The sequence below is a fragment of the Myxine glutinosa genome, chromosome 3 (genome assembly GCF_964187855.1).
Source record: "Myxine glutinosa chromosome 3, kmMyxGlut1.1, whole genome shotgun sequence".
Lineage (NCBI taxonomy): Eukaryota > Metazoa > Chordata > Myxini > Myxiniformes > Myxinidae > Myxine > Myxine glutinosa.
This window is the reverse complement of record NC_136263.1, coordinates 109,858,402-109,879,161: the sequence shown is the minus strand read 5'-3', so window position 1 is coordinate 109,879,161 and position 20,760 is coordinate 109,858,402. Positions and strand designations below refer to the sequence as shown.

Below are 20,760 nucleotides of genomic sequence, written 5' to 3'. Positions count from 1 at the left end.
TCTCTATCAGTTTGATTTTTTGGGGGTTGATCTTGTACAATTCCATGCATTTTATCATCCCTGAATGCGGGACACTATCAAAAGCTTTTTTGTAGTGTGTGTGTGTTGTTGGTTGTGATGGCAACATAGAGAGTAGAGAGTAGATGGGAGTGGAGTCGATGGGAGATGGGATGGGATGGCAACATAAAGAGTAACCCAGTTTTAGGACTGGCAGAGAAGATAACTGAGAAGGAAGTTGAGGAAGCGATAAAAGCAATGAAGAGTAGAAAAGTGGGAGGGCCGACGGGAGTTGTGGGAGATATGTTGAAGGCAGCAGGAAGTTGGGGTGTGAAGAGAATGACAGAGATCTGTAATCTGGTGGTGAAAGAAGGCCGCATTCCAGTGGATTGGGAACTGAGTACCCTCGTCCCTCTATACAAGGGGAAAGGTGACCCTCTAGAGTGTGGCTCGTACCGAGCGATAAAGTTATTGGAGCATGGAATGAAGGTATTGGAAAGGGTGTTGGAGAGGAGGATAAGGAAGAAAGTGAAGATCGACGAAATGCAGTTTGGATTTATGCCAGGAAGAGGAACGACAGACGCGCTTTTTATTGTGAGGCAGTTGCAGGAAAAGTACATGGAGAAGAGGAGGAAGTTGTTTCTTGGGTTTGTTGATCTGGAGAAAGCATTCGATAGGGTTCCACGCAAAGTATTGACATGGGCAATGAGGAAGTTGGGAGTGGAGGAATGGTTGATCAGAGTAGTGATGGCAATGTACAAAAGAGCGTGCACAGCTGTAAGGACGAAGGACGGGAACAGTGGTGAGTTTGAGGTGAAGGTGGGAGTGCATCAGGGGTCGGTACTAAGTCCACTACTATTTGTAGCTGTGATGGAGGTGCTGGCTCAGAACGTAAAGGAGGGTTTACCGTAGGAGTTGTTGTATGCAGATGATCTGGTGTTGATTGCGGAAAGTATGGATGGACTGAAGGAAAAGATGAACAATGAACAAGTGGAAGGAATGTATGGAGACAAAAGGTCTGAAGGTGAATATCGGAAAGACGAAGGTGATGGCAAGTGGTAAAGCGTGTGGTGAGGTGGAAAGAACTGGGAAGTGGCCCTGTGCTGTGTGTAGGAAGGGTGTCAGAGTGAACTCCATTCAGTGTACAATGTGCGCTGAGTGGGTTCATCAAAAATGTAGTGGTCTGAGAGGGTCATTAACCAGTGTGGCAGCTACATTCAAATGTAAGGTGTGCACAGAGGGAGCTGCAGATGGAGGAAATGTTGAGTTGGATCTTTGAGACGGCGTGAAGCTGGAAGGTGTGAAAACATTTTGCTACCTCGGAGACATGCTGAATGGAGAAGGTGGATCAGACTCGGCAATGGTTGCTCGAGTGAGATGTGCATGGAAGAAGTTTCGGGAATTGAGTGGCGTGCTGATGATGAGGGGAGTGTCGTTGAAGCTGAAGGGAAAGGTGTATGCTGCATGTGTGAGAAGTGTTATGATTTATGGGAGCGAGACATGGGTAATGAACGTAGAGCAGCAACGAAGGTTGGAAAGGGTGGAAATGCGAATGGTTCGACGGATGTGCAGAGTATCGTTGAGAGAGAGGAAGACAAATGATGAATTGCTAAAGATGATGGGAATAGAGCCTGTGATTGATGCTGTGAAGAGGAACAGGTTGAGATGGTTTGGTCATGTGTTGAGGAAGGATGAAAGTGACTGGTTGAGAAGAGTGATGGAAATGAATGTAGAAGGAAGTAGAAGACGGGGAAAGACTTGGCTAAAGATGGTGGAAGAAGAAATGCGGGCAAGGGGGTTAACAAGGAGAGATGCAGAAAATAGGGCAAAATGGAGAAGATTGTCATGGGGATCGCAAGGCTAACCCCCGCTCTAGCAGGGAAAATGGCCTTTAAAATGCATGGTGTTGTTGTTTCAGTAGCAAATGTTGGTAACATATAAATTCAATGGACAATTGACAATGTGTAATTAACGGATATTTGGAAGAATTTTACTTTGTTAGGAGTTTTCCCCAGGGTATAATGTCACTCGGAAGTACTGTGATTATTTTCCATAAGGATTATAAAAAGCATGATTTAAGATTGACCTAACTACAGCAATACAAACGATTGTTTTCTTTTTTTTATCTAAGTATTTGAATTAAAAGCATGATAATTGAGGCTGTGTGCTCTCCAGAAGCAGTTTGCTCGATTATATATTGTGAGGTTGATGGAGAACGTAGATGCCAGAGGGAGTTGAAATTAATACCCTGAATACTTGGCAGTAAGGAAACGGCATAAATAAGTTCTAGGCATAAGCAAAAGCAGTGATTTTTGAAGAGATTGTAGGGAAATATGATGGGACCCATTGTGAGGATTGCAAACAATAGTTGGATTGGATAGACACATGATCTGTAGATAAACATAAAGGAATGAAACAAGGGACAAAGAAGTGGTAGTGAGCAGGAAGCTTTATATTTTTTAAGTTAACAATACAGGGGTGTTGTATGAAAGCGTAGAATCTGATGGGTCTGGTAATATTCACAGCTGTTTTTGTTGACGAAGCAACAGCACAAGTGAGTGGTGCGAGTTATTAGATGACATGGTCGTGATGCTTCATGTTATTTCGCAAGAATTTATGCCATCCACAAAAAGGATATTGGGCCAACAGTGCTGGAATTGTCTTGGAGAAATGCCTAGGTTGCACAAGAGACGCGGAAGTGTAATTGATGTTTCCGAAAAGCCAAATTCTCCGTGTGGTTTATTTGCCCGACAGTGATGGAAGAGGCAAGAGGGAATCATTTGCAGAGACAAAGAAAAACTTTTAAAACTGGTTTCCAATCGATGTACGAACGATGGTTTGGCTGTGGTACTCTTAATGGAGTTGCCATTAAGAAGTACCCGAGTTGCGATGTTATATTGTCTCCGCTGTAAATAAATACTCCCACACTTCGGTTTCCAATAATTTAGAGAACATAGCCACTGCTATATTTACTTCTGTGCTTTCTTTAACAATAAACAAGATGTTGCTTTCCTGAATAGACCTGTCAGGCGGGCCGGGCCGCATTACCAGCCTGGGTACACAGCACGCTTACAAATGCACAGTACTATATTCTAGGATCAAAGTTCATGATAAAAAGCTGAGGACCTGGGTGTATAATTGTGAACACTGAAGGATTAAATATATATCAATAACATATTCATAGACGTCAGTGTTCTTTGTGAATTGCAAGAATATTAGAAGATGATTAGCAAATGCACATCGTACAAGGTTTGCACCCATATGCTGATCAGATCATGAGAGATCGGTTCAGATGAGAAAGCTAAATAGGAAACCCCTTAGTCACAAACTTAAATTCTGATCTTTTTCACGTCCAATGTCATTGGGGCACGATTTCAGCATTTCTGTTTGGCAAATAGACCTGCTAGGTTATGCCAGGAATTTGTCATTTGGCTCAGGTACTGGCACTCAATGGCCTTCTCCTTTCAAAAGGTTCCATGGGACATTTAAGTTCCACCAGCGAACGCATGGACATCCAGCTTAACATCTCTCTGAAGGGCAGGGCACTTATTGAAGTGATGCGCTGCCTGTGAAGCACCAGGGTGATATTTTATAGTCAGGTCACTAAACAAACCAAGAGTAGACCACTGTCCACTAGTCTAATATACCCCCCCATCCTGAATCCGGTAGGAAGCTATACTTTAAGGTATCAGCAGCCAGTATAACAAGCATTCTGAGTATTGCGCTGCAATACATGTCCGCTACCAAAGTTCAAAGTGCCATAACTTTGTCAAAAATGATCAAATATGCAAATTTATGCACAGTTGATGCTGGTTTTCAAACTTGATCTGAGGTATGCTGAGACACGTGTGTCACGCCTCGCCTCATTGATAAGCCCACAAGGTCGCTCCGTGGAGCGGCCTGCACGTATTGCACTGTGTGAATTATATAAATTATTACCAACTCACGGTCTGAGGTACTAGCGATTCAAGAGATATCCATTTTTTTTATGGCACATTGGACAAGCCAATGCGAGGTTTCTTCTTCCTCAGCTTGTCACAACTCTGTCAAATGCGATCGATTTTAAAAAGTCAGAATTTGACCAAATCTGTTTTATTCGTTTGTTAATATACCTCAGCTATTGGCAAATCTTAAATTAGAATTTTATTTGAGGTTAAAATGACCGCGACAGGTCGTGTCCAACGATGCTTTCAGTCTGTACATGTGATAAATAATTAAATCCGCACACTTGACGCCTCTTCTTCTTCACGCAATAACAACTTCTAGCTTCCAGATCGTACATCCAATCATCTTGAAATTTTGCACACTTGTTACTCTTCATGACGTCCACTATAGCATTTTTTATTTTTTATATATTTTTTTGTATACAGAGTCGAGGCTTGTGAAAGAGCTAACATTTATCAAACAAACAAATCAAACAAACAAGCAAACAAAGTATATAAAAAGGGGAGCGGTAAAGTGATTCAAGAGATATCCATTTTAAAAAAATATTTTCGTTTAATTAACGATATCTGCCAAACCACGTGAGCTATCGCAAATTCCAAAAGGGCATTTTAGTAGACTGACATGCGGAACAGATCTGTGAAGTTTCCCCTCGATTGGATCAAAAATGAGGGAGGGGCTCGGTTTTAAAGGTTCATGCTTAAAAACGTCATAACTCTGAAACAATGTGACGCATGACGTTATGCTCGCTGACTTTTTTGTTCGTCGTGTGTATGCGATTCTGCCTGCAAAGTTTGGCCTCGATCTGTTCAGCCGTTGCAGAGAAAAAGTGGTTTTCGTGTTTGCACGAAAAACAATATGGCGCCCGAACCACGTGACCTGTGACGTCATAATTACCATTAAAATATTCTACAGACCGAGTCCCTCCTATGGTGAAAATTTGATCTCAATCGGTCCTATTATTGCAGAGAAAATCTTTTTTAAAGGAAATTAAAACTTAAAATGGCACTGAGTTAAGGATCATCAGAATTATCAGAATTCCTAAAGTTCAAAGTGCCATAACTTTGTCAAAAATGATCGAAACGTCGTGAAGTTCGAACTTGATCTGTAACTTATCATGAGGAAACCATGTGCCAAGTTTGAAATCATTAGCCTAAGCGTTTAGAAAAAATGTCCGGAAAACTGTTCTTTGCATGACGGACTGACAGACTGACAGACTGACGGACTGACGGACTGACGGACGGAGGGACGGCGTGCAAACCTATAGTCCCCTCCAGTGTACACCGGTAGGGGACTAATAATTACCTTGTACAAGGGGCTACTGATATACGTATGTATTCCTCTTTGCAGCACAGCGAGAATGCTTTACAAAATTGTTTTTGGTTCAAGTATACCTAAAGTAACCTGAACAAACCACAACTGACCTCATGTCATGACGTGTGTCCACAGTACCCCCATGGGCAGTCATTGCCCTGGCTATAGTAGCTGGCTTGTTTGTTCTGTGCTGCTGCTTTTGCATCTGCAAGAAGTGCTGCTGCAAAAAACGAAACAAGAAGAAGGGCAAGGAGAAGGGTATGAAAAATGCCTTCAACTTGAAGGACGTCAAGGATTTGGCTGGTTCTGGCAAAGACAGGGTGAGTGATTGATGTAATTGATGTCAACAACCTCCAAAGGTCACCTTGTGCATGGATATTTGTTTAAATGTGACAAAAGGAATGAATGAAATTGTTTATAATCATCATTGAAATCAAATACATAACATCTTTCGACAAATTTATCAATTTTTGTTTTTCTTTGGGAGGGTAAGATGTCAGCTGACCAAGTTAGACAATTGTCATGGAAATTGACACAAACTACGAAGCCTTCTCAGAAATTAGTTTACATATTTAAAAAGCATGATGGATTTTTTTTTTTTTTTTTTTTTTTACTTTTAAAACTCAATGTTGTACTTTTGTAAACATTTGCAAACTGTGTGCAGAATTTTGTGGGAACTTCAAAATGTTCAAAGTCACATTTCAAAAACTGAGAAGTCTCAAGCAACCAATTAGGCCTCGTAGATGTCCAGCAGCAGGGCTAAGTCTATGTGGAAGCATGACGGTGGTTCACAAATGCTTTGAAGATTTATGAAGTTTGTGTTCTTGCGGTTTATAAAAACTTATTTTTACTTTGCAAAACATAAATTGAGCCATCTATATATTATTTACACTACGGGGAGAACATTGTAAAGGAAAAAGAGAAAGAGGAGCGTGGATGGGTGTGTAGGAGGAAGAAGGAGAATGTGAAGAGGATGTTGGAAGATTTGTGGAAGGAAAAAGAGAGGAAAAAGGATATGAGGGGCGCACAAGGGAGGGGTGGAAGTAGAGAATGGGGACAGGAGTTGAGGGCGATAGGCGGTTGAAATTTCTGCATTATTTGTATGTAGTATGCAGATGGCCACAAAGGGCATCATCGACATCCATAACGAAGTCGTTGCCACAGATAAACTGGATGAATAAAGAAGAATTCCCTTTAATGGAACATCAAATTCGATTTGAACCCTCGATTTATTTCTTTTTCTGTTTACTCGGTTGCAGGAATAGCTAGAATTACCCACAAATGTTTAAAGAAACACACGTCTTGGCTTAAATTGAGAGCAGGACCTGCTGGGACTTCTGCTAATTGCTAGGAAACGGTATTGATAAAGCACAACCACAGCAAAGCTGGACTGAAGAGTGCATCTGACGAAGAACTTGAGCGAGTGGTCGGGGCTTTCCATAGGGGAATTGGAACGAGAGCTTGTATTACCAGCATGTGCAAAGATGACTCCTTGAGAATGTAGTGTGACCAATTATTTTCACAGGAGAAGATTAACATGGTCAAGGACACAGTGGAGAGTGCACGTCTACTTCTTGTGAAAGATGGTTGGTGTCATGAAGGTTATTTGGCAAGAGACATGGCTGTACTTATGGCAGAGTTGATGCATTGATTTGTGGGGCATAGTAATCAGCAGGCCAGTATCTTCCTCATTTCATTCCTATTTTTTATGGCAGAGCCCTCAGGGCACTGCCGTCTGGAACAGCGTTTGTTTTGTCTGTCGTCCGGTGTATATTGTATATGTATGTATGATGTATGTCCCTTCCACTGGCATTTTGCAGGTTTATTCCCATTAAAATTCATTTTCTCTGCAACCATTCGTCCATTTGACACGAAATTTTCAACATAAGATATTCACCAAAATTTTCACTCCTCCTGCAGAATTTTTTTTAATGATAATAATGATGTCATCTGTCATGTGGTACGGGCGTCATCTTGGAAAAACCGAAAAACTTAACTTCTATATCTACGAAACTGCTCTGGGGAAAAAAATTGAAAGGTGGCTCATTGTAAAGTACTCCCCATAGGGAATACCATCTGTTAATGATGATGTCATAAGTGCTTTCATTATCACGTCATAAATCGACAAGTGGAACACTTGATCTGATCAATATGAAATTTGTTGAGCGTGATCTAGGGATAAGAAAAAAAAAGTTGTTGATGCCATTGGGTCACCTGGTTCCGCAGCCATATTTTTACAGCATCGGGCAATGACATCTGCACAAGTGTTTGTCTGTCCCTTCGGTGTATGTATGTATGTACATAACAAACGTACACCAATCAGAACTGAGGATCTGGTCACATGACAGGGAGCAGCCGATCCTCCACTCATCGGATCCAAGCCTGGCTACGCGGTTGTTCGGTGATCAGTCTTGTTTTCCTTTGTCTCGTCCTCTCATGATACTTAGCATTTTTCTGTTTATTTTAAAAACCTAAGCATATTTGCCCATGCTTGGGGGAAAGGGATAAAGCAAATTAGAGGAGTAAAGGGGTAGGCCGGATGTCAAGACGAGAGGGGGAGGAGGTGGTGGGAACAGAGGAGGTACAATGGAAGTTAAGGGAGGTGTGGAAAGAGGGTCGGGAAGAGACGTTTGTAGGAGACAGTGGCAAGCAAATGTGGAAGTAATTTGGGGGGAAGAAACAGGTAGGTTCAGTGATTCTCTAATTTTTGCAAATGCATTCTGTAGCTGAATAAGATGGATGAGTGAACCATAACTCTTTGTTTTGGACTCTTCATCTGTTATAACATTGAGCTCTTCATCACATCTACAACCATTATTCTTTCCCCATACTATGAAGGACCTGCAAAGGAAGAATGATATCTAATTTCTCATCCCTTACTCATTGACTTGGCATTTCAAATATTCAAGATGTTTTTCTTATTAAAAAAAAAAAATTGATCAATTTTTACTTACTGTTTTTATGGTTTTCTTTTACAAACTATTATTTATTTATATCCTACTTAAATGAAATGCATATTGCATTATATCACCATTGATTGCTGTTTGTCTGTCAATTGTGCTGTGCTACTTTGCTAAATGTTGCCTTTATCTCCTGTGCCTGCATCAACTGTCTGTCTGCCTTAACGTTTCTGGGCATGGCAACATGTCTACTGCAACCTACGGCTAACACCGGCCACTGGTAGGTCTACCTGACCTCGCATATTCCTCAGCATGGCATGCACATCAGCTCACCTCCTTTCTTGACCGGCTCAGACGCTGCTACTGTAGTTAGTTGCTCGGTTGATGCTGATACTCTCTTACAAACCCATTACGCTTGCTACGTATGCAGTGTTATACTGAGCCTCGTGCATTTCCTGTGTTTCTGCTTTTGAGGTACATGCTTCTCCGAATGAAATTTTATGGCGAGCAACTCCTGTTATTGTTGAAATGTAAACTTCTCGAGATTTTCTTTATTTCTCAGCCTAGCAGTCTCCAGCTGCTACTCTTTTTAGTCATAATGTCGTTTCTAAAAAATATTGTATGTTGAGGCGTAGGTAACGATGACCAGGCTGAGGCTGAGCTTAGCAATTAATTTTATTGGTCACTCAATCAGGAATGGCCTGGTGTTGGCCTAGCGGTTTGGGTGCTGGCTTGGGATCCTAGGATCCTGGGTTTGAATCCCGGTCGATCGCTGAATTAACACCAGGGGGGTTGACTCAGCCTGTCATCCTTCCGAGGTCCACAAATTGAGTACCAGCTCACTGATAATTCCCTGTGTGTCGTAAGAGGCGACTAACAGGGTTGGTGGCAGGAAGAGCATCCGGCCATAAAACATTGCTTCAAAAAGGGGACCATGGTTCCCGAAAAAGGCCAACCCCCGCTTTGCGGGGGAAAATGGCCTCTGAAGGAGGTTCCTCAATCAGGAATGGGGAAAGTAATGGTGGCGGAAATGGGGAAAGGGAAATGTCGAAAGGAAAGCAGTCAGAGGAGCATAACTCTATTGAGGAGATGCACTTGTACACATTGATCACAACCCATGGCCAGGACACAGTAGCCTTGTCTAAGTAAGCTGTCCTTCAGTATCACTCTGTAAAGGGTGAATGATATGTACAGTTGGTCACTTCGATGAGCATGGTTGGTTGCACCTGAAAGTGCTTGTTGTGCTTTTATTTTTTGAATGACACTTGCGACGAGCCTGGCTAACACTACTGGACTCTGCCGAACAGGCATACACCAGCACGAGCAGGCACTCATGCGCATACCTGAGCAGTGAGCACACACCTGGTTAGCGCTCTTACTGACATTATGCTTTATGGTAGTCCATCTCGAGCCAACTCTTTGACGGTGTTACTTAAAAGCAGGGTTCATCGCAATGAAGAGTGCAGGCTGTACTCTTTGTTGTGCTCACTGCCATGGAGCTGGCGTACACCACTCACACGCAGCCCCACAGGCTAGTTCAGGCACACTCGACAATGCAAAGCCAGACATGGGCTCTCTCTGCAACCTGTTCTCATTATCTTAGTTGCTCTTATAAGCACACACGTCATGTGCATCCACGCAAGCCAGATGATTGGCCATGGCATGATTTGAAACGAGGTTTGCCACACTGACAAGCAAAGTAGGTCATGCTGAAAAGGAAGGTTGATTGTTCTGAAAAGCATAGGATGTATTTTCATTTGGCAAGGCCTACGAACATGGGAATGACTTATCCGACCTGCATGTCCAGCTATGAGTGGTAAGTTTTATTTAAATTACATGCCAAAAGCCTGTGCTGAATGTGCCTCAGGTTGTGTAGGCTGAATGTGCCTCAGGTTGTGTAGGCTGAATGTGCCTCAGGTCCCTTTCAAATCCTTAGCACTACGAGTACTTCGCACAACTGTTCATCCCTTGACCCGGAGCCTCGATGGAGCTCTCTGCAATTTGCACCTAGTATCTTAGCATGCAGACCCACACCTAGGGTACAGCATTTATTTGCACTCACCCCCCAACCCCCTTGGTACACACAGACCAACACCTGGGATGCTGCCTTCTGGGTGTGCACACTGGCTTCCACCTTGAGAGCACGTCACTTGCCCACTTGAAAATGCCTTTGAGCGATACTTTAAAAATCGTAGTCTTCTCTCCAGAGCTTCAAGCAATCTGTGCAGCACCATCTCATGTGTTCCGTGATCCATACCCACAACCATTTGTAGCTACATTATGTCTACCTAATGCATCCCTCTTACTTAAAGGTTCATGTGTTTCCTCCCCTCTCCTCTCTCCTCTTTTTTTCCCCCGTTCATTCATTCCCTTGCCTGGTTTGTCCAAATGCGCCCCCACATGCCTCACTGTCAGAACATCGCCTTTTTGTTTTCTGTCACCTCGCTCTTTCATGAGCCTCGATATTGTATACATATGAAGTCCCATTTCACGCAAACACCAACACCCTGGATACGGCCATCTCTGTACTCGGCCTGGCTCAGCCTCGATGGTGCTACCTCCAGCCACTTACCCTGTACTGAGTGTACTGTGTTGTACATTGGCAGCACCCACTGAGCTGCCATGGCTACAATAGGATAGTCCTCCTGTATCTTGGTAGTCTTGTCTCTGTGGTCCAGTTTCCCCAGCCCCAATTATCATGTGTTGCTCACACTCCACAGTCATCTAGCCACTACTGCCATAACTTTTTACCTCTCACCCTAGCACCCACCGTTTTTTATTTTCGTCCCAGTATTCACATTTTTGTCACTCATCCCAGGATTCTCATCGTTACCTTTCATCTTGGAATCAAGACACAGCTTTTCTAGTGTAGCTACCTCTGGCAGTGATGCACCCATGATGTCACCCTCCCTGCCTCCCACCCCTCCACCCTTTCGTTCGTGAGTCACCCACACATGCCATCCCCATATGTAGACTTTGCTGCCACATATTGTATATGCAATCGCAAAATCGTTGTGTTGAGGCCGCCACTTCTCCAAATGATAATCGAGGTATATTATCCTGTACATTTTACATTGTACATTTCTACATTGTACATTTCTGTATAGTTGATGGTGTTTAAGGCATGCATGAATCTCAGCTACTAGTTTATAGGCTTTCTGCTCTCCATAAACTATTTCATTTTGCATGAATCTTAGAAGTAATTGTAGGCAATAAAGCATTCCTGTGCAATAAGCAAACGGTAATGAGTACATCCTCAGCAATTATAATTAGCACCTACATAAATAAATAAATATATATATATATGTGTGTGTGCTTTCTGATACATATGACTCACTTGAAGCTGTAGATGTTAAATGATGTGATGCTTCCTGAGATCCCATTTGGTTGGATGCCTGGTTGTCATGCCAACACATGAAGTGAAATTTGACCCCATAACCTTTGCTTGGAGATGCAAGTCTCAGCTATTCACCTTCCCATGACACCTATGTAAACCCCATTACACTTTGGCTGCTTGTCCTGTTCCCATCCTTATTGATGTTTCAGATTAATCCCTGAAGTATTGGTTTCTCTGTTAAGCTAGATTGAAATTGTTGTAATCTATTTAATCGAACCTCCTTTTCCTGTCTTGCCTCGTGGGATGTATGCCAGCTCGTTTACCTGCCTTTCCTTTTCCGGCTTCCCTGTCGGCCTTCATCTCTCACTCCGCATGCCTCGCATTCTCCCTCGGCCTCATTGCACATTATATGCCTCCATCTGTGCAACCCCATTAGAATAGCTTGACACGCATTATTGCATTTGCTGATAAATAAACCGATTTGGAATTTTAATTTTGCTTTTCAATGAGTATGAAAAAAAAATTCTCAGGATAAGCAAACTGAGGTTGAGAAAACACTTGTAGAAAAGTGAATATCACAATGGTCATTTCCAAGGTTACTTTATTGTGACAAATGAATTCACTGCAGATGGCGTATAAAAGGCGGATCTGTGATAATAATAAAAAAAGCTGTAGATTAAATTAATTACATCTAGGTTTTAATATCCCCTCCGCTCCAGGTAGCCATGAGATTTTCTCCATGTTTTTGAAATGGAATTATTCATCTATTCCTTTATACCCACTGCGCGTCTCAGATTCAGTCGGATGAAGACCTGGAAACCGGGTTGACCGAGGGTGAAGAGAAAGAAGAGGAAGAGAAGGAAGAAGAGAAACTCGGAAAACTGCAATTCTCAATGGACTATGATTTTCAAAACAATCAGGTACATTTTGTTGCCAATTATATTTGCATATCATGTAATATTTTTGTACTTTAGTATATACATAGCTTTACTTGAAAGGGATATGTTAAAAAATGCTGAATCGTTTCCTTCATCGCTTTCCAATAATTTACAAGTGAAACAATTGATGCATATTAGACTATTATTAAAATAGTTTTATTGAACTTTAGCAAAGATTGTGAAAGGTGAAAGAGGGAGGGAAGGATGGGGATGTGGGAAGAGAAGAGGAGAGAGGAGGGGGATGGTAGGACATGATGGGGGAGGAGGAGGGAGAAGGAGGGAAGGAAAACATGTGAGGCCAAAAGTACAAGGTTAGTGAACAATGATTGCTGCCATTTAAAAAACGGCAATCATCGTGAACAGAACTAAATAAGTTCACCTGGATTGCACAAAATCAGAGAGGCAGAGAAACATATTGGAGTTCAAGTGAGCAGAATTTAGAGGTTCTTGAATGTTAGAACAAAATAATTACTGCATGAGTGTCTCCTTTCTACTACAGGTAGGGAGGAGTGAATGCTTAATGGGTAGGGTGGTAACAAGAGCAGGCCCGAGTGAGTACATAACAAGAACACTGCGAGCCAATCTGTGATGATGAAGGAACACGGCCCTGGGCCTGCCTGCAAATGACTCCCAGGGCTTGACGAGCAACCTGTGTGTGTTGAATGTCATATTTCAAGTCATGGATCACATTCTGATGTCCAAATCTGGCGAGAAATGCTGCTGCAGGCTACTTATCACTGAGTTGAGGGACTTTATGAGGCAGAGTGTAATCATCTGCAAATTGGAATACAAGGCAGCCCAGAGAAGCAAAAAACATTTTTTGATTTAACCTCGGGAAGGTTAGCCACAAAACACGACCTCAAGGAATCTTATCCTCGACTGGGATATGAGAAGAGATGATGTCACTAAGGGCAAATTTCTGTATGAAGGTGCTGACAAAGTGTCCAGCCCATTTATGAGAGGCGTCTGTATGCCATTGGTGAAAAGCCCTCTGTTATCCCATTACCAAGTTACCAGATATATTTGAGAGAGGTGGTCCTGACTTTTTACTTAAAGTTTAGGGGCCCCGTCAATTGCTGAGAAAGGAAAAGACTGCAATCCTGTTAAAAAAAAAAAAAAAACACCTTTAGAGGCCATTTTTCCCCGCAAGCGGGGGTTGGCCTTTTTCGGGAACCGTGGTTGTTGTTGTTTTTTGGTCCCCTTTTTGAAGCAATGTTTTACGGCCGGATGCCCTTCCTGACGCCAACCCTTTTTGCCGCCTTTAACGACAAGCAGGGAATTACCAGTGAACTGGTACTCAATTTGCCGACCTCGGAAGGATGACAGGCTGAGTCAACCCCCCTGGCGTTAATTCAGCGATCGACCGCGATTCGAACCCAGGATCCTAGGATCCTAAGCCGGCACCCTAGCCGCTAGCCCAACACCAGGGTTCACTCAGGCCGACTGGCATGGTCTTAAAGAAGCCATCAATCATCTGGACTGGTCTCCCGTCTCTACTGCCTCTGATCTGTTGGGTCGCTAGCCCAACACCAGGAACCCAACACGAACACCCAATCCTGTTGAGGAATAATAATAGTAAAGTATTACATACATGATACCTAGATGACCTACATTCCCTACATACCTACATACCTACATTCATTCATTCATACCTATATACAAGAGTTGGGAACATGCCATTAACCAGGAGTACACCCATTAAAGTGTTGTACTTAACCATATTAAAGATATTCTAACAATTTTATATGTTCTTCCCTACTTGGAAAAAAAAACCATTGTGATTTGAAAGTTCAAAAGAAGGTAATTTGGCAATAACTTTCCTTCGTGTTTCACATGACTGAACTGCCTTTAGAGGCAAATTTTCCCTGCAGAGCAAGGCTTGGCCTTCTTCGGGCACCTTGATCCCCTTTTTGAAGCAATGTTTTATGGCCGGATGCCCTTCCTGCCACCAACCCTGTTAGTCGCCTCTTGCGACACACAGGGAATTACCACTGGGCTGGTACTCAATTTGCCGACCTCAGAAGGATGACAGGCTGAGTCAACCCCCCTGGCGTTAATTCAGCGATCGACCGACATTCGAGCCCAGGATCCTAGGATCCCAAGCCGGCACCCAAATCGCTAAGCCAACGCCAAGCTGTTTCACACAACTGAGGTACACAAAATCAACTTTACCATAAAAGTGCACGGATCAAAATGTCTCGGTTTTTTTATGGAGATACCTGTAATGTCAGTCCAGTGAGGGAGGTGAGTGTGTGGTTTGTCAAATGCAATACCACACAATTACTCTTACTTGAAAGAAGGTAAGGTATGAAATAAACTGCTAATTCATGTGATAAATACCTTTTGTTGGAGAAAATCTAGGCTAATGGAAGATCGAAGTGATCAATGGCAAAAGGGCAAAGTACTGACAGTGGGGCAGCAGTTCGACACAATGAGAAAGGGAAGGAACGAACAGGAAAAAGAGAAGTTGAGGAAATGCGCAGCAAACTGTAAGGAAGAGGATTGTGTCAGGTCGGGTCAATGGGGGTAGAATATATTGTGAGTAAGGGATGCGCAATGATGTGAGGTGGTGGTCTACGATTTGAATTGCCTCTGGAAGACAGAAAAGAGAGGAATAAAAGAATCTGGGTGGGCGTTAACCCTTGGTTTTTTTAGTATAACCAGGAAATAACTGGAGGATCGTGTGGACCTGGTGTGACTGGGAAGTATCACAGGGCTGAGACAGCAGAGGGTTTAGGACCAGAGGAGAGGAGGAATAAAACAGAGGCCATCAACTTGTCTGCCATGTAGGAACTTGTCTGCAAATTATTTCTCCCAACTATGAGGGAGGGAAAGGCCCTACATCAGAGAAACTTGTGCTTCTGCTTCATCGCATCAAGGATAATGGTAAGATAATGTCGTCCAATAATTTTTCTTTATATTGAATATAATCCAGGAGAGACTTGTGAAGTGATGGCACGAGCCAATAGGAGAGAGCCGTACACAATTGAGCTATGAGCCAAGTACTACATTTTCAAAGAATGACATGGAGGAGGATGCAGGTCTGCAGTTGTTTTTGAAGGCCAGCTTTAGTCAGCCGAGGAAAGGTCGTCGCTGATGGTGACAACTGTAGATTCAAGAAACAGAACCTCTTCCAGTGGAGGACTGTGGATATAGATTATTCCTATGTGTGCTTTACTATCTCTCTCTTTCTCTCTCTCTCTCTGTTTTCTCTGTTTTTCGCTTTCTCGCTCTCTGTTTTCTACAGTCTATTATTCGATATTGCTCGGTCTGCTTCTACTCCAGGATTTTTTTTTTTTTTTTTAAATACAGGATCGAGGTTCGTGAAAGAGCTAACATTTATCACACAAAATATCAAACAGACACACAAAACATGTAATAAGGGGAGCGGTAGACAAGATGGGGAGAGAGGGGGAAGCACACAAACACAACATTTGAGAGCAGGGACATCGGGAGATCTGTGGGAGGGAGAGGGCTTGGGGGGAGGAGGCGTGGGAAAGGGGGGAGGAGGCGTGGGAAAGGGGGGCGGAGGCGTGGGAAAGGGAGGGGGTGCACACATTCTTCCAATAGCCCCCTACTCATTAAACTTCCAAACTCTAGGCTGATTGCACACCAACTCTTTTATTCCTCGCTTTTCCTGTCTATAGCACCACCTTCCAGAGGCTGTTCTATCTCACTCTTCCCTCTAGGACTTCAAGCAGGTAGTGCACCACCATCTCTTGTCGTCCTCAATTCTGACCCATTATATGATCTTTATATCTGACCCCATTAATCTTTCCTAACCCAACCATCTTGCTAACTTCAGTGTTTCTTCTTCTTCTTTCCCTCTTCATTCATTTTCCTCCTTAATGCTTGTCACCACTGTCAGTTCTACTTGGCTCTTCCTTGAGTCTCACTCCCGTTCTCAAAAATTAGGTTGATCACTTGATATGGTCTTTGTGTTGATATAAATGGAAGCAGCATAATTACAGATTGCCTATGAAAACTGTGTGTGGGAGGAGGGGAAGCAAAGATGTAACAGTATTCAAAGTAAACGCGATAGACGTTTCACATCAAACGAGTTCCAAAGTAGCAAAGAAAGTCATGGTAAATGAGAATGATCCCAACATTCCTTTGATATAAGGCATCCCGCGGTCAAAACCTGAAGCTCAGATGAAGCACTTGTATTTTTTGGTTTTTTGTAAACATCCTCAAGGCTTGTGGGAGAGCTAGAACATTGAATGGATCAGGATACAACAGAAGAAAAGGAACAGTAGAAAGAGAGAGGGGAAACACCAAAGCAGAGTTGAAGGACCAAATAGAGGGAGACTTGGACAATAGATGGGTGTGGGGAGGAATGAGGGGCAGGAAAGGACGCATAGGTTGTACAAGATGGATACAGAAGGAAACTCTCAAGAAGGAAAACCTGGAAATTTGTAAGATGGAGGGCTTGGTGCTTGTGTGAAGGAGGGGTGGAGGAGAGGTTACCTAGCTTAGAAAAGATCTTTGTTTGGATTGGAGATGATCTGAGATGATGATGGTGGTTGTTGTTTTATATGGATGAAAGGCCGAGTCAACCCACCTGGTGTTAATTAAAATGGCATGATAGGGGCTCAAACTCAAGGCCCTAAGATCTTAAGACAGCCACCTTTACCGTTAAGCCAACACCAGACTCGAAATTGTGATGGTGGTGAACAGCTGTCTTAAAGACTTTGAGGAAAGAATGAGATTGAAGACAATGTGAAAGTTGGTTCTACAGGCAGGACAAAAGAGAAATGAACGAGTGGATGTGAGCAGTGATCCTGAATTTTGGGGGTTTCACCAGAAGGGGGTTGATGGTGGACCATGTGAGCCCTGCAGAAATCTAGGGGGGACAAAGCATGGAAAGAGCAGAGGGGGCGATACCAAAAAGGAGGTGCTATGAGAATGAGATAGACCCACAGACTCAGCTTCAATCGTGGGAGATTCAAATGATATTGAGGCCTCGGTTCCATGGAGTCAAGCTGATCAAGGTGAGAGGCAGTAGCACCAGCCCATAAGGCATAGCAGTACTCCATCAAGCAAGCTGTGGATGAAGGCCTTGTAGGTGGATAGGAGTTCATGTGTGCTGAGGAAGGACTTTGTACAAAGGATGATGCCCAGTCTGCGACTGCTTGAATCGCTACTTTTGAAAGTGGTTTGTCCAAGAAAGATCATGGCTGGTACTGAGACCCAGTAGCTGGGGTAACTGAACTTCCTCAAGAGGATTGTAAAGAAAGTAGATGTGTGGTGGGGATGGGGTGGTTTGTCAAGTGAACCATTCAGAGAGAGAGTGACAGTGTGAGATTTGTTAGGATTGAAACACATATTCCAAGTGTTTGACCAGCTTGTGATTTGTACCTCCGCCACCAAAGGTATATTGAGGTTATGTTTTCACCCCTGTCTTTCTGTTTGCCTGTCTGTGAACAAGATATCTCAAAAAGTTGTGGACGGATTCGGACGAAATTTCGCAGAGATGTAGCGTATGTGACAAGGACGGAATGATTCGATTTTGGTGAAGATCCGGATTCGGATCCGGCTACGAGAATTTTTAAGTGTTTCTGCACTATTGGGAGATAGGGCCAAAACGATATATAGCAAGATATTTCAAAAAGTTGTGGACAGATTTGGACAAAACTTGGTGGACCGGTTGTGTGTGTCAATGACGAATCGATTCGATTTTGGTGAAGATCTGAATATGGATTCGGATATGAGAGTTATTTAATTTTTAAGTGATTCTTCACCATTTGGAGATAGGGCCAAAAGCTATATATAACACAGTTAAAGAAGTTGTGGACAAGTTATGACTAAAGTTGTGGAATGAGTTGGTTATGTGGCAACAACAAGCTGATGTGGTTTTGGTTCAGGTCCGCATCAAGATCCCGCTTATCAGTGGGATACAAAACATGAACTGTTCAGCCTGGCGGAGTTATGCGCTCTACCGAGTGCCGGCCGTTCGAGTTAGTAGCTGCTTCATTCAAGTTCAATGGCCATTTTTGTCTCAAATAATGACTTGCTAAGATGTAGCATACTTTTGGACATTATTGCTTTAGAAATTGGAGAGGGATAGAGGGGTTGGGATTGATCTGCCTGTCAGTGAGTAGATATAATATTCATGATAGAGAGTGAAAGTTTGTTCTCAAATCTTCAGCTAATTACCTTCATGGCATGTTGGATAACGAAGGCATGATAATTGCAAATAGATATTAGATGCCGAATTAATTTGGACTTTACCCAAAATATAATTGGATTACCTTGATCGCAGCCAGACGTAATGTAGCACTCAATCCACAAGTTTTCTTAACATGTCTAACATGAAGTTAATCCACCCAATCTATAAGAATGTTGCTATAAATACACAAAGGCCTAGTAACTTGTATGGTCAACATGAGGACAAAAGTGAGGCCAAAAGTTTTGTATTTTCATTAGGTTTTATGCAACTGTACGAGACGGTATCAGCTCATGTGTCTTAAAAACATGCTCAGCTGCTCTTGCACATACTCTCACTCTGCCCTTTTCACCCTATCATTTGCCCGAGGTCATCTCCATCTGCTTGGAAATCAGCCATCATCACTGCATTACAAAACTAGAACGGCACTCGGGAGAGCGCATACTTCCGCCAGGCTGAACAGTTTATGTTTTGTATCCCATTGATAGGTCGGATATGGATTCGGACCTGAACCAACATCTAATCAGCTTGTTCTTGTCATCTAACCAACTCATTCACCTAGTTTAGTCATAAGTCAGCCATAACTTTTTTTAAATATCATGTTATATATAGCTTTTCGCCCGATCCCTCAATGGTGAAGAATCACTTAGAAATTAAATAACTCTCATATCCGAATCCATATTCAGATCTTCACCAAAATCGAATCGATTAGTCCTTGTCACACACACAACCTGTCCTCCAAGTTTCGTCCAAATCCGTCCATAACGTTTTGAGATATCCTGCTATGTATCGTTTTTGGCCCTATCTCCCAATGGTGAAGAATCACTTTAAAAATTCTAGTAGTCAGATCTGAATCCGGATATTCACCAAAATGTAATAGTTTCGTCCTTGTCACATGCGCTACCTCTCTACCAAATTTCGTCTGAATCCGTCCACAACTTTTTGAGATATCTTTTTCACAGACAAACAAATAAACAAGAAGACGTCATGCAGAGCACGATACTTACAAAATCCACCACCTCCCCCCCCCCCCCCCAACTCCAAATAAGGTTGCAATTGATCCAGCAAACTGTCCATTTCATCAGGATTAAAAGTGACGATCTTGATCAAAGCTCAGGTCAATAGGAAGAAAAGTGACGATTTTTCAGATGAAAATTGATGATTTTAGAAGTTTGACCTAGAGATGACCTTTGAAATTTTGACCTCAAAAATAGTTAGTTTCCCTATTTAGTGACTCAGTGTGCAAATGCTGTTCAACTTTCAATTCAATCGGATGAAAATTGACAGTTTTTCAGATGAAAATTGATGATTTTCGAAGTTTGACCTTGAGTTGACCTTTAACCTTTTGACCTCAAAAATAGTTGGTTTCCCAATTTATTGACTCAATGTGCAAATGCTGTTCAATTTTCAAGTCAATCGGATTAAAAATCGGGATTTTAAGAATTCGACCTCCACATCACCTTTGACCTATAACTCATTAGGCTTCTCAATGGTGCCGATCTCTACGACTTAGTGAAGTTTCATGACGATCGGTTTAGGATTGTGACCTGTAGGGCATTGACAAACAAACAGACAGACAGACATACATGGGTGAAAACAGAACCTCCATCCACCTTTGGTGACGGAGGTAAACATAGCAGGAGCTGTATAAAGTAGACATAATCTCGTGATAAGTTGGATAAATCTCCCCATCAAGTCTATCAATAAATTGTTATTAAATTTGGCGACAAGAAAGTCCTTCCTTTAAGGTTTAAGGCCGAAGTCAGAGTCCATATATATCAGTCATACAGCAAGTGGGGATTTGAAGGTATGATCACTTGCGAATACTGGTCCATGAATGCCAGCTGGAAACCTGGTGTTGGCTTAACAGTTACGGTGGTTGGCTTAAGATCTTCGGGTGTTCAGTTTGAGCCCCTGTCATGCCATTCAAATAACACAAGGTGGGTCGACTCAGCCTATTATCCTTCCGAGGTTGGCAAAATGATCACCAGCATATTGGTAACAGGGACATATCATCGATTCATCAGCAGTACAGTCGCGCTTCCAGAAATTGATGCAACCGGCAACCACAAGCTGCAAACAAAACAACAACAGTGCCAGCTAAAAAAACAATTCCTAAGGCTACAGGTAATATTCTCCACCAAAAAAAATGTTTGTTTCCTGAAA

At 42.6% G+C, this 20,760-nt stretch overlaps 1 protein-coding gene across 14 annotated transcripts in view; it reads left to right on the top strand.

The window, feature by feature from the left end:
* The window catches only part of SYT1 (synaptotagmin 1), a 730,486-nt gene that overhangs the window by 646,354 nt on the left and 63,372 nt on the right, over positions 1-20,760 (top strand). For 8 of the 14 annotated variants that reach the window (XM_078774453.1, XM_078774457.1, XM_078774455.1 and 5 more), the window contains 2 exons: positions 5,389-5,573; positions 12,285-12,410. In XM_078774453.1, coding sequence (XP_078630579.1) covers positions 5,389-5,573; positions 12,285-12,410 — 311 coding nt within the window. The remainder of the gene's footprint in view (positions 1-5,388; positions 5,574-12,284; positions 12,411-20,760) is intronic. The other 6 variants (XM_078774459.1, XM_078774463.1, XM_078774461.1 and 3 more) reach the window with 1 other exon arrangement.